Here is a 13,088-nt window from a genome sequence, read left to right as displayed (position 1 = left end):
GTTCTCTTTATAAGTATGTGAATTGGACCATTTCTGTCCTGCTAAACATTCTAAATGTAATAGTACTGATAAAAATAGTATGGAGAAAAAACACTTTCTTTAGGAATATAGTGACCTAAAAGTTATGAAAAATATACCCCCAAAAAACGACTTAATTATTTACTTTATTTTAACTTGAGTGCTTTTCAGTGATTGAAAGAGTAATGTCTGGCTGTTCATCCTGTCCATCAGACACTGGAGGGGGAGGCTCTGCTGTGTATGCCAATGATGGATGGGTATGAGCCCAGCGAGACATCACATGACACTGGCTGTTCGCAAGCACGGGAGACACACACACGCACCAAACATCCTTCAGGATCTAATGTCAGCTTCAGCCACGACACTGATGGAGGGGATCAGGGCCCTGAACAGGTAAAACACACACACATCCTGTATATAATTATCTTGTCATCTTACTACACAGCATTTATCTCCCCTCTCTCTCTTCTTTCTCACCACCCATCTCTACAGGATATGTCGGGTTGCTATGACAACGAAGCGGAGGACTACGTGTGTGATTACCACCTGGAGATGTTGAGTCTGTCTCAGGACCAGCAGAACCCGGTGAGTATCCAGTTCGACGAGCAGGGCTGGCAGTGCCACCTGCCCAGCCTCAAGCCCCTGGGCCTCAACATCCTGCTCAACCTGTGCAACGCCAGCGTCACCCAGCAGCTCTGCCACTTCTCCGACCACCTCAGTAACCTGGCGCTGCAGGAGAGCCACGGGGCCGTGCTGCCCGTCCACGTGCCCTGGGGACTGTGTGAGCTCTCCAGGCTTATAGGTGAGGAGAGGAAGAGAAAGTATACATTTACTGTGTGAACTCCAGACTCATACACTCTGACTCTTCTCTCTCTTCCTGGGGTTTTCTCAGGGTTCACTCCCGGGGCGAGGGAGCTGTTCAAACAGGAGAACCACCTAGCTCTGTACCAGCTGCCCTGTGGGGAGAAGGCCAAGGAGTCTGTCCCTCGACGCCAACATAACTTTACCAAGAGACAACCTCCCATCAGCCACCTCATCTCCCTCTTCATCAGAGACTCCTCTTCCAGTGAGAATAGCTCAATTTGTATTATAATTTTTTTATATATTTTTTTATTTGTATTTCTCCCCTCTCACTCATCTCTCTGATTGGCTACTCACTCTCTCCATCTCTCCTTTAACCCTTGACCTCTTTCTTGGAATCGTTTTGTTGCACCTCTGTGACCCCTGACCTCTCACCTCTAGATAACGTCCAGATGTTGTCTCACGGCTCAGCTGACCTCATCCTGGAGGCCTGCACTGATGTCTGGGACGGAACTGACATCTACCCCCTCTCTGGCTCCGACAGGTCAGAACGGCCTTATGACGGCCTTATGACGGCCTTATGACGGCCTTATGACGGCCTTATGACGGCCTTATGACGGCCTTATGACGGCCTTATAGCAGTCTCGTGATGCCTTATGACAGCCTTATGACAGCCTCATGACAACTATTATTAACCCTTAATGTCTATCCCCCCCTACAGGAAGAAGGTTCTGGACTTCTACCAACGGGCCTGTCTGTCGGGATACTGCTCTGCTTTTGCCTACAAGCCCATGCAGGTGTCTCTCTCCAACCAGCTCAATGGGAAATGTGTGGAGCTAGCCCCCGGACCCAACCTCTTCTCTGGGGTAGAACTGCCCTCCACCACCCCTATCAAACATGTCTCCCGCAGGAACTCCTGGAGCTCTGATGGTGAGGGAGGGACTGGGGGAGGGAAGACTGGGGGAGGGAAGACTGGGGGAGGGAAGACTGGGGGAGGGAAGACTGGAGGATGCAGGAAGGGAGATGCTGCTACACTCACAAGATGTTGTACCTTAGTGTAACTTTGTCTTGTCCCCCTCCTTTCTCTCTCTCCATAGAGGGTATAGGAGGTGTGGAGAAGGACGACTGTGTTCAGGCTCTGAGTGGTCAGATCTTCATGGGGATGGTGTCATCCCAGTTCCAGGCTCGTCTGGACACCGTCAGGCTCATAGACGCTCTGGTCACCGCCTGCATACGCTTTGTCTACTTCTCTATGGAGGACGAACTACGCAGCAAGGTGTGTGTGTGTGTCTATGTGTTTGCTGAGATGTATGTGATGATGCCGGTGACGATGATGATTGTCTGTCTGTTTTGTGAATGTGGTAGGTGTTTGCAGAGAAGATGGGCCTGGAGACAGGATGGAACTGTCATATCTCTCTGACCCCAAACAGAGACAGTCCCTGTGACGGCGCCCCCAACAGCCCCGGCCAGTACTCCGTACACGATGAACATCAAGACTCCAGAGATGAGGCAGAGGGGCTGCTGTTACCAGAGGAGGAGACTACTGATGTCCCCAGCTTCCTGGAGGACTGCAACCGGGTACAGGAACAAACACTGTTGGTCTTCCCTCGTCTGTCCTTTAGCCCCTGTCTCATGCTAATCCTTCTGTCTCCCTCCAGGCGAAGCTACCTCGTGGTATCCACCAGGTTCGTCCTCACCTGAAGAACATTGACAACGTGCCTCTGTTGGTGCCCCTCTTCACCGACTGTACCCCAGAGAGTGAGTCTGAACATCTCCACTTACATGAAACAAACTTTTCTGTTTTTCAAAAAAACGTAGTATTTGTTACTGAGACATTCCTATATTTTAATATTCAAATCAATTGACCATGGTATAGAAGTGTATTTTATCACAAGATATGCAATGTAGTTATGCTTGTTACAGCTACGCATGTGTGTGTGCTCTAAATCTCTCTCTGTGTGTGTGTGTGTGTGTGTGTGTGTGTGTGTGTGTGTGTGTGTGTGTGTGTGTGTGTAGCCATGTGTGAGATGATCAAGATCATGCAGGAGAACAGAGAAGTGACGTGCTGCCTGGGGAGCTCTGCTAACTTCCGCAACAGCTGCCTCTTTCTACAGAGTGACCTCAGGTACACACACACACGTGATCACATGTCACAAACACGGCAGCTGCTGTGTTAATTTATAAATGGTCTTTGATGTGCGTCCATAGGTACACTTACAACCACATAATACTGCTGGACTTAATGACAGTATGGAGAGGAATACAGATCACACACTATTGTTTACTAACCCCGCCCCCCCCCTCCCTCCCCCCAGCATCGCCCTGGACCCCCTGTACCCGTCGCGGTGTTCGTGGGAGACGTTTGGCTACGCTACAGGGGCAGGGCTGAACGGGGAGGTGGAGGGTCTGTCTCCTCTCAGTCTGTCTGGTCAACTCAATACCCTGGCCTGTTCTGTCACCTTCCACCAGGGGGAGTCGGTCAGCATGGTCAAACTCATAGAACAGGTGAGACACACACACACACACACACACACACATACACACACACCAGAGGATGTGAGTGGAACTGGAGCAGAGCAGTTGAGTCATCTGCATGGAGAGTATAAAAGTGTTTTTAAAAAATTGTCATCCTTCTCTCCCGCTCTGATTTCTGTTGTATTTATTTAGCCTACTCCATTACTAATGCACAGAGATGTGGATGAGTCAACCAAGAGCTTGGTCACACAGCCTGTATAATTGGAAAGAAGATGAATGAACCCATGCTGCAACACCAGAGACGTTTTCATTTCTATACAGGCTATTTTTATTTTTTTTAAGTTTGGAACTATACTAAAGGTAGTTATCCACTGTAAAATGTGAGCGCAACAGAACCAGTTCTAACTGAAGTATCTGATCATCAATAGATTAGAGAAATAGCTATTTGTTTTTTAACACGGTGGCCGCAGAGCCTACCATCAGGTAGATCCTTGTTTAATAGCCTACGACATGTTGAAGCACTTTTTTTTTTTTGCATAGTTTATTTATTTTATTTTACCTTTTATTTAACTAGGCAAGTCAGTTAAGAACAAATTCTTATTTACAATGACAGCCTAGGAACAGTGGGTTTAACTGCCTGTTCAGGGGCAGAACGACAGATTTGTACCTTGTAAGCTTGGGGGTTTGAACTTGCAACCTTCCGTTTACTAGACCAACGCTCTAACCACTAGGCTACCCTGGGGGACGTTGGGTGACAAGTGGGATTTCCGACCACATTCTCGCGCTCTCTTATTTGTATATATATTTTATATATATAGGAGACAGAACTTGCACAATTGTTGGCTGACTAAATACTTTTTTCCCCCACTGTGTGTGTGTGAATATATAATATATGTTCATATATAAATCAACCAATCAATATCTATGTCTATATATATTTTCCACCATAATTTGCAAATAAATTCATTAAAAATCCTACAATGTGATTTTCTGGATTTTTTTTCTCATTTTGTCTCATAGTTGAAGTGTACCTATGATAAAAATAAAAATTACAGGCCTCATCTTTTTAAGTGGGAGAACTTGCACAATTGTTGGCTGACTAAATACTTTTTTGCCTCACTGTATGCATGTATTTTGTATTTATTTTTTATCTTATATATATATATATATAAGATAAAAAATATATAAGATATATTAATATAAATATATATATAAGATAAAAAATAAATACAAAATACATGCATAAAGTGAGGCAAAAAAGTATTTAGTCAGCCAACAATTGTGCAAGTTCTCCCACTTAAAAAGATGAGGCCTGTAATTTTTATTTTTATCATAGGTACACTTCAACTATGACAGACAAAATGAGAAAAAAATCCAGAAAATCACATTGTAGGACTTTTAATGAATTTATTTGCAAATTATGGTGGAAAATATATATAGATATAGATATCGATTGGTTGATTGATATATGAATATATATTATATATTCACACACACACACACACACACACAGTGGGGGAAAAAAGTATTTAGTCAGCCACCAATTGTGCAAGTTCTCCCACTTAAAACGATGAGAGACGCCTGTAATTTTCATCACACACACACACACACACACACACATACACATACACATACACATACACATACACATACACACACACATACACATACACATACACATACACATATATATATATATATATATATATATATATATATATATATATATCAATTTTTTCCCGAACCTTTAACCCCAAACTTAACCCTTAAGACTAACAAATTCAGGACCTGAAAAAAGTACAGACTTTCCAAATGATTCTTGTTTTCCTACCTTGTCGGAACATTTTGGTTCCGATAAGGTTGGAAAACATGTACAGACACACAGATACAATATATTTATTTTACATGTCTGGTTCCATTCCAGGCACGTCACACCACCTACAGCATCCGCAAGAGTTTCCTGTTCCTGTTGCAGTGTCAGCTGACCCTGGTCCTCATCCAGGTGAGAGAACACCTGTACAGCCAATTAATTTCAGCTATAATAAAAGAACTGAGTATGCAACAGTTTTACCTGAATATTGGATTACATTATTGTTGGTGTAGTTTCTGGCCTGCCTTGCCCAGCTCCCTCCTCCCATGAACATCACTGACATCCTGTGGCTCTCCTGCTTCAGCTGTCCATTGCTCAGGTACCACCACTACTAACCATATCCATTTCACACTCGTGTTATCTAGTACAACAGTAGACTTACATGATACTAACCATGTCTCTGTGTGTTGTTGGCAGTGTGTCATTCTTAGGAAAGCCACCAGACAGTTCTGTGATGAATGTAGCCACAGGGAAGAACCAAGATGCCATCCCCAGAAAGGTACTATACCTGCTCCGGCCCGGTTTCAGACATTACACTATGCTAATTTTAAGGAGGATTGTCATGATTGGCCAACTCCAAATATGCTGAGTCAGATGCTTATTATTGATACACTACATGACCAATTGGATGGGGACACCTGTTGGTCTAACATCTCATTCCAAAATCATGGGAATTAATATGGAGTTGGTCCCCCCTTTGCTGCTATAACAGCCTCCAGGACTGAGGACGGACCATTTTAATGCGCTACACACTTCAGCACTCTGCTGTCCCATTCTGTGCGCTTGTGTGGCTTACCACTTTGCGGCTGAGCCGTTCTTGCTCCTAGAGGTTTCCACTTCACAATAACAGTGCTTACAGTTGATGAGGCAGGTCTAGCAGGCCAGAAATGTGACAAACTGACTTGTTGGAAAAGTGGCATCCTATGACCATGCCACGTTGAAAGTCACTGAGCTCTTCAGTAAGGCCATTCCACTGCAAATTCTGTCTGTCGAGATTGCATGGCTGTGTGCTCCATTATTTTTTTAGCTGAAATAACCAAATCCACTCATTTGAAGTGGTGTCCACATACTTCTGTATATAAAGTGTATCTTAATCATGACGTGTACCATGGCATTCCTTTTAACATCTTGATTTTCCTACATGTACTTCCTGCAGACGCAGACCTACTTCCTGGGTTGTTTCCTGCTGAAGTTTGGCCTGACCGTGTGTGCCTACCTGCTAGGCTTTGGCTTCACGCTGCACGAGGTCTGCCTGAGGACCAACAACCTGACACTGGCCGATAACACCACCATCAACTGTACTGATATCCTCAGGGTCAGTTCGGCTCGGGACGCTCCCCATTGGTTCAGAGAGCTGTCCAACGGCCTGCTGCTCACTCAGAAGGTCATGGCTGGGTTCCTGGCCCTGCACACCGGTAGGAGGAGCTCTCGGTGAACTCTCACCCCTGCATCTGTTAAGTCAGGCTGCATCCTAAATGGCACCATATTCCCTATATAGTGCACTACTTTAGACCAGAGCCCTATGGCACTCTATTCCCTATATAGTGCACTACTTTAGACCAGAGCCCTATGGCACTCTATTCCCTATATAGTGCACTACTTTAGACCAGAGCCCTATGGCACCCTATTCCCTATATAGTGCACTACTTTAGACCAGAGCCCTATGGCACTCTATTCCCTATATAGTGCACTACTTTTAACCAGTGTGTTATATAGGGAATAGGTTTCCATTTCAGACGCAGACTCTGACTTCTGTTCTGCCTCTGGAGAGTCCTGTGTTTTTAAGTGTCCTCCCTTCCTCTTTTCCAGTGGTCATCTCGCTAAGTTACGTCCATCGCTCCCAGCCTCTGTGGAAGAAGAACCCTTTCAGCAACACCTGGTGGTGCCTCACTGTCCTTGTAGTGTAAGTGTGTGTGTGTGTGTGTGTGTGTGTGTGTGTGTGTGTGTGTGTAGCCTAATTGTTTCAAACAACTATGAAGCGGGCAGCTGCAGTAGATGTTTTTCTTGTTGGCATCATCTGATACTCTCACTCTTCCTCCCCACCTCCAGTCTGTTGGGTCAGATGGTACAGGCCACGGTGGACTACAAGCTGTGGCAGGACAGGTCGGCTTCTTTGACCTTTGGCCTGAAGGACATCCCCATGCTGGCCTGGCTGTTGGTCTCCCTGTCCTGCCTGGTGGTGGTGCTGCTCAACGAGGCCGTCAAACTACACGAGATACGGTAAGATGGAGGAAGGAAGGAATGGGTGAGAGGAGGAGGAGGAGGAGGAGTATTATGGGAGGAAGATTGCGGAAAAGACAGAAGGGTTGAAAGTAGAGGATTCTGTGAGGATTGTGGGATGGAGGATGATGTCATGTGGGGGGGAAATGGTTCTCATGTGTTGCCCTTTCCATTCCTTCTGTCTGCAGGGTGAGGGTTCGCTACCAGAAGAGACAGAAGCTACAGTTTGAGACTAAACTAGGGATGAACTCTCCCTTCTGATTGAAAATTAACAGAAGGGCGTGGCAAAGCATGCTGTGAACCAATCAGCCCTCGGGGAAAGATGAGGCACCAGAATCTGGAGGAGGTCAAAGTTGGCCCTAACCACTGACACAGGGTCAGATGGTTCTCATCCCACTGTTTGTTAGTATTCTAGAAAGGGTTACCTGACTTTAGATCTGTGGTTTAGGGGAACTTCTACCTTAAACCCAGAATCAATCAAACTCATTGAGTGCCCATTGACTTGAACCCAGGATCACTCAACCCACCTCACCGTGAAAGCACTTTGCCTAGCAGGTCCTCCAAACCGCTACATGTGATGGGTGGTCGAACACTGCGAAAATCCAATCTTTTTTATTTTTTAGATTTAAATTATATTGTATCATTGTTATGTTTAAAAAAAAGAGGAAAATCCCAAAGAAAGTTATTTTCTTTTTTGCTTTTAAAAGAAAGACAGCTAAGAAATGTGAATCATTTATTATCTTGTGGAATGTTTTTCTTAACGCATGGGGAAGGTTTTACTGTAACCCCTACTTGAGTTTAGGGAAGGGTGTATTTTCTCCTAGTCACTGGTCTGATACTGGCTCACATGGGGATTATCACACTTTCACACTTCAGCATGTCTCCCCCTTTCACATGAATCCCAATACCATAGTAGAGTACAATAGCCTTCACCTTGAATGTAGTGTGTCATTACAGCCACTTGCTGCTGTATATCTGAATGCCCAAGCAGTGCTGAAAGGATAGGAGAGATGTATCTAGTAACATGGCCCAGATTCTGGTCTGGGACAATGTCCTGGTCCTAAATCTGTCAAATAATTGGCATTGATAGACCTGAAAAGCCTGCCATCAAGGTGAAGTCTGGAGTCCACAATGTAGTGCTGAACCTGTGGATTCACTTGAAGCAGTTTCAGAAAGGTTCTGTTGACCATACTAAGGATTTCTTAACAAGGCTACTCTTTATAGCCCAGACTTCTAGCCATGAAATCAACGTGGCATGTTCTTAACCAGGATCCAAGAATATCCCTTTCGATTTTCCTTCCTAACAAATGTTTCCTTTGTTTCAACCACACGATCCGACTCCCGAGCCGAGCCAAGGGCAATCCTGCTCTAATGCAATAAGTAATGAAGATTCATTTAATTTACTATAAACAAGTAAAAACTGAATTTGTATCTTTCTAGGTTAATTGTATTTTGAAGAATGTGCTAACCTGCCACTTTGAAACTCATGTACTGTAAGAAAGGGATTTGTTTAATCATCAATGATCCTTGTGTACAAACTGTTTTTCCCACCAGAGTTCTACTGACTGTGGTCTACTCAAGCTAATAAGGTTTCGTCAGTGGTGTTCTAGATTAGAATAGCCTCTAGAGTTTTAGAACATCCCAGGGTATTCTGAAGGTGCTTCATGTCATCCAGTTGTCTTTTTACTGGCCCGTGTGCTTGTTTCTGCATTCGACAACAACAATGTGTAAGCTGACTTAGTCCGCGATTCAATCCGATCACGCTTGTAGACAATGCTCAATTGCAAATGGCCTATGTCAAGCGCTGAATGGTGCTTTCGGGATTGAGTCCCGGCCTAAAAGTAGAATTACTGAGACCCGCCAGGCTACCTGTCTGTGTTGGGTGATCATATCAGTAGACCCATTTCAACTCTACAAATGATGACTAGCTACAGATTGATCAGCCACAGCTGTTCTATTTTCATTGCTGTTGTATGTTATTTTCACAGCTTGACGTGTTGATCTTCTTATCCTTGTTTCCCAAATGGCACCCTATACACTTCGGTCTGGAGTTTTTCCCCCGGTTGTACCACGAGGTCAGAAAAAAACTCCTGTGCCCAAGTCAAACTATATACATTTAATAATGCGTGGTGCGCCCACACCTCTCGACTTCTCACCACGTGCTCTGGTATTGGTTACCCCTCTCTGTTTTGAATGTGGGCTACAGTGCTCATACGTTATATTGACATGGGGTCGGAGCAGGGCCCAAGATGGCATAAAAACATGGTGCCTACTTTTTTATTTTTTATTAACACCTCAGGATCGGGCCTCGCACACTTGTGGTCTTCACAGGCTCCCTTTGGTTGGTGCGTACTTACTTTAAGTGACACAGAAGAGTTGGTAGGTGCATGGTCTGCTAGACCTGTGTGTGAGGTAGATATCATGTAAAAGCACTGGACTACTTAGAGATCCTTGTTGAATGAACAACGTAGCGATCTTAAAAGGGAAAACAGACTGAAGATGTTGGTTTTTGTACAATAGAATGCATCCACACACTGCACATAAGTACATTTCAATCCATCAAATGTATTTCCCATATATATGACTGGACACATCTACTCATTCAAGGGGTTTCTTTATTTATACTATGTTCTACATTGTAGAATAATAGTGAACTTCAAACCTATTAAATAACACGCATGGAATCATGTAGTAACCAAAAAAGTGTTACATATCAAAATATGTTTTATATTTGAGATTCTTCAAAGTAGCCAACCTTTGCCTTGAAAGCTTTGCACACTCTCGGTGTTCTCTCAACCAGCTTCATGAGGAATGCTTTTCCAACAGTCTTCAATGAGTTCCTACATAATGAGCACTTGTTGGCTGCTTTTCCTTCACTCTGCAGTGCAAACTCATTTCTAACCATCTCAATTGGGGTTGAGGTTGGGGGATTGTGGAGGCCAGGTCATCTGATGCAGCACTCCATCACTCTTCTCCTTGGTAAAATAGCCCTTACACAGCCTGAAGGTTTGTTGGGTCATTGTCCTGTTGAAAAACAAATTATGGTCCCACTAAGCACAAACCAGATGGGATGGTGTATCGCTGCAGAATGCTGTGGTAGCCATGCTGGTTAAGTGTGCCTTGAATTCTAAATAAATCACTTCGGTACCCACGGTTCCCTGGGCACCGAAGACGCCAGCCCCCAACACCTCTCTGATTTCAGAGGGGTTGAATTAAATGTGGAAGACATATTTCAGTTGAAGGCATCCCCCTTTCCTCCATGCTTCACGGTGGGAACCACACATGCAAAGGTCATCTGTTCACCTACTCTGCATCTCACAAAGACCAAATATCGCAACTTTGGACACAGACCAAAGGACAGATTTCCACCGGTGCATTGTTCGTGTTTCTTGGCCCAAGCAAGTCTTCTTATCGGTGTCCATTAGTAGTGGTTTCTTTACAGCATTTTGACCATGAAGGCGTGATTCACACAGTCTCTGAACAATTGATGTTGAGATGTCTGTTACTTGACCCCCGTGAAGCATTTATTTGGGCTGCAATCTGAGGTGCAGTTACCTCTAATGAACTTAACCTCTGCAGCAGAGGTAACTCTGGGTCTTCTTTTCCTCTGGCCGTCCTCATGAGAGCCAGTTTCATCATGGCGCTTTATGGTTTTTGCGACTGCACTTGGAAGAAACGTTCAAAGTTCTTAATCTTCCATATTGACTGACCTTCATGTCTTTCAGTAATGATGGACTGTCATTTCTCTTTGCTTATTTGAGCTGTTCTTGCCATAATATGGACTTGGTCTTCTACCAAATAAGGTTATCTTCTGTATACCAACCCTACCTTGTCACAACACAACTGATTGGCACAAAAGCATGAAGATGGAAAGAAATTCCACAAATTAACAAGGCACACCTGTTAATTGAAATACATTCCAGGTGACTACCTCATGAAGCTGGTTGAGAGAATGCTAAGTGTGCAAAGCTGTCAAGACAAAGGGTGTCAACTTTGAAGGATCTAAAATATATTTTGATTGGTTTAACACTTTGGTTATAACTTGATCCCGTATTAGTTTGTCTTCACTATTATTTTACAATGTAAAAAAATAAAAAATAAAGCCCTTGAATGAGTGTCCAAACTTTTGACTAGTTTTGTGTGTGTATCTAATATATATATATATTTCTCATGTCATTGCTTACATGTATGCATAAATAAGACCTTATAGATGTCAAGTCTTGGTCATGATATGGTTTCAGTTTTTTTTTATGTTTTCAGTTTGAGTATGCAATGTGAACTCAGTGGAGCTTGGCCTGCAGGTGTTTTTTTTTCACTACACAGATCGACCTAGACACCTTCTTACCACTCTACGACCCAGCTCTAAATTGACCCCTAGATATGTGTAGATCTGAAAGGACTGGATCAGTGAAGGCAATACTGGCTGTAGGTGGATTGGGGTGTTGTTGAAGGTACAGGCTGTAGGTGGATTGGGGTGGTGTTGAAGGTAGGGGACTTGGGTTGATTGGGTTGGTGTTGAAGGTACAGGATTGGGGTGGTGTTGAAGGTAGGGGATGTAGGTGGATTGGGGTGGTGTTGAAGGTAGGGGATGTAGGTGGATTGGGGTAGTGTTGAAGGTACAGGATTGGGGTGGTGTTGAAGGTACAGGATTGGGGTGGGTAAACAGTTTTGGTGGAACAACCAAGGCTCTGGAACTTTGTCCATATTAAAATGCGTAAAGCTGAACCTTATGTCAATTGACTTGAAATGTGAGACTTTTTGGTGAATTGATAAATGTATATATTTTTAAAGATGTATAATAGTTTTTTTTTGTGCAAAAATATGTCATATGGTAATGTCATATGGTATTTTTAAATAAATATTTATTCCACCTAACTGTGTGTATTCCACAAATGAAAAGCATCCAATGGCCTCTGAGGTACAAAAGGGATGTTCTGTGCAGAATTAAGGCAGGCTGCTTGAGGCTTAGAGAAGGACATGTTGAGAACGACTATAGAAAGCACTTATTAAAATGTCTTTGAATAACAATATATGGGAGAGCAACTATTTAATTCAAAACTAGATAGACTACTATTCTGACCCTATAAATCAGAGCTATGGCTTTTACAGTACCATAGTACAGTCCAGGATGTGCCTCTTCATCTCTGATACAGTACACAGATTAGACAGAACTTGGTTAACAACGGGTCATTTACCAAAAGGTCACAGACTAGGTGAAGAATCTGTTGTGCCGTTAAGCAAGGCACCTAACCCCAATTGCTTCTGTAAGTTGCTCTGCGTCTGCTAAATGACTAAAATGTAAACCTCAGTCATTCAGGGAAGGTGGGGCAGAGATTCCACATTTTTGCAAAAACAATATTGGGCTTGCCTGTTTTGAATGTTATTTTTTTTGCATTAATACGTGTCACATCAATTTACAAACAATGTATAAAAAAAATATTGAGTTAATAAAGCCGCATACAAACATGATCTCGTTTTTGTGTTCTTGAGTAGGGCAGCTGTAAACTGCAGGTGTTTCAGCCCAGCTCAGTGCTTTCTGTGGTGGTGGGGCAAGCTAGCAGAAAATACGGAGCGTTGTGCCTTGATTGGCTCAGTGTTCACTCATGGGGACACTACGTCACTGCTAAAGTCTAAAGGTAGAGTTCAAATTCAAGCCCCTTGGCCAAGGGGCTGCCATAGAGTTACATTAGAAGTGTCCATCCAA

General features: G+C 43.7%; 1 protein-coding gene across 8 annotated transcripts in view; it reads left to right on the top strand.

The window, feature by feature from the left end:
- The window catches only part of LOC118374302 (transmembrane protein 94-like), a 55,630-nt gene extending 42,777 nt beyond the window's left edge, over positions 1–12,853 (top strand). For 2 of the 8 annotated variants that reach the window (XM_035760681.2, XM_035760680.2), the window contains 17 exons: positions 232–411; positions 511–820; positions 911–1,084; positions 1,261–1,363; positions 1,541–1,749; positions 1,917–2,095; positions 2,185–2,397; positions 2,478–2,577; positions 2,836–2,944; positions 3,135–3,324; positions 5,219–5,296; positions 5,398–5,483; positions 5,582–5,663; positions 6,321–6,579; positions 6,974–7,067; positions 7,214–7,384; positions 7,573–12,853. In XM_035760681.2, the coding sequence (XP_035616574.1) occupies positions 232–411; positions 511–820; positions 911–1,084; positions 1,261–1,363; positions 1,541–1,749; positions 1,917–2,095; positions 2,185–2,397; positions 2,478–2,577; positions 2,836–2,944; positions 3,135–3,324; positions 5,219–5,296; positions 5,398–5,483; positions 5,582–5,663; positions 6,321–6,579; positions 6,974–7,067; positions 7,214–7,384; positions 7,573–7,645 (2,610 nt within the window). In that variant the 3' untranslated portion in view covers positions 7,646–12,853. The remainder of the gene's footprint in view (positions 1–231; positions 412–510; positions 821–910; positions 1,085–1,260; positions 1,364–1,540; positions 1,750–1,916; positions 2,096–2,184; positions 2,398–2,477; positions 2,578–2,835; positions 2,945–3,134; positions 3,325–5,218; positions 5,297–5,397; positions 5,484–5,581; positions 5,664–6,320; positions 6,580–6,973; positions 7,068–7,213; positions 7,385–7,572) is intronic. The other 6 variants (XR_008089645.1, XR_008089651.1, XR_008089644.1 and 3 more) reach the window with 6 other exon arrangements.
- Positions 12,854–13,088: the final 235 nt, after the last annotated feature.

This window comes from Oncorhynchus keta, chromosome 3 (genome assembly GCF_023373465.1).
Source record: "Oncorhynchus keta strain PuntledgeMale-10-30-2019 chromosome 3, Oket_V2, whole genome shotgun sequence".
Classification (NCBI taxonomy): domain Eukaryota; kingdom Metazoa; phylum Chordata; class Actinopteri; order Salmoniformes; family Salmonidae; genus Oncorhynchus; species Oncorhynchus keta.
Note: the sequence above shows the minus strand (reverse complement) of the source record. Positions and strands in the feature narration are given on the sequence as shown.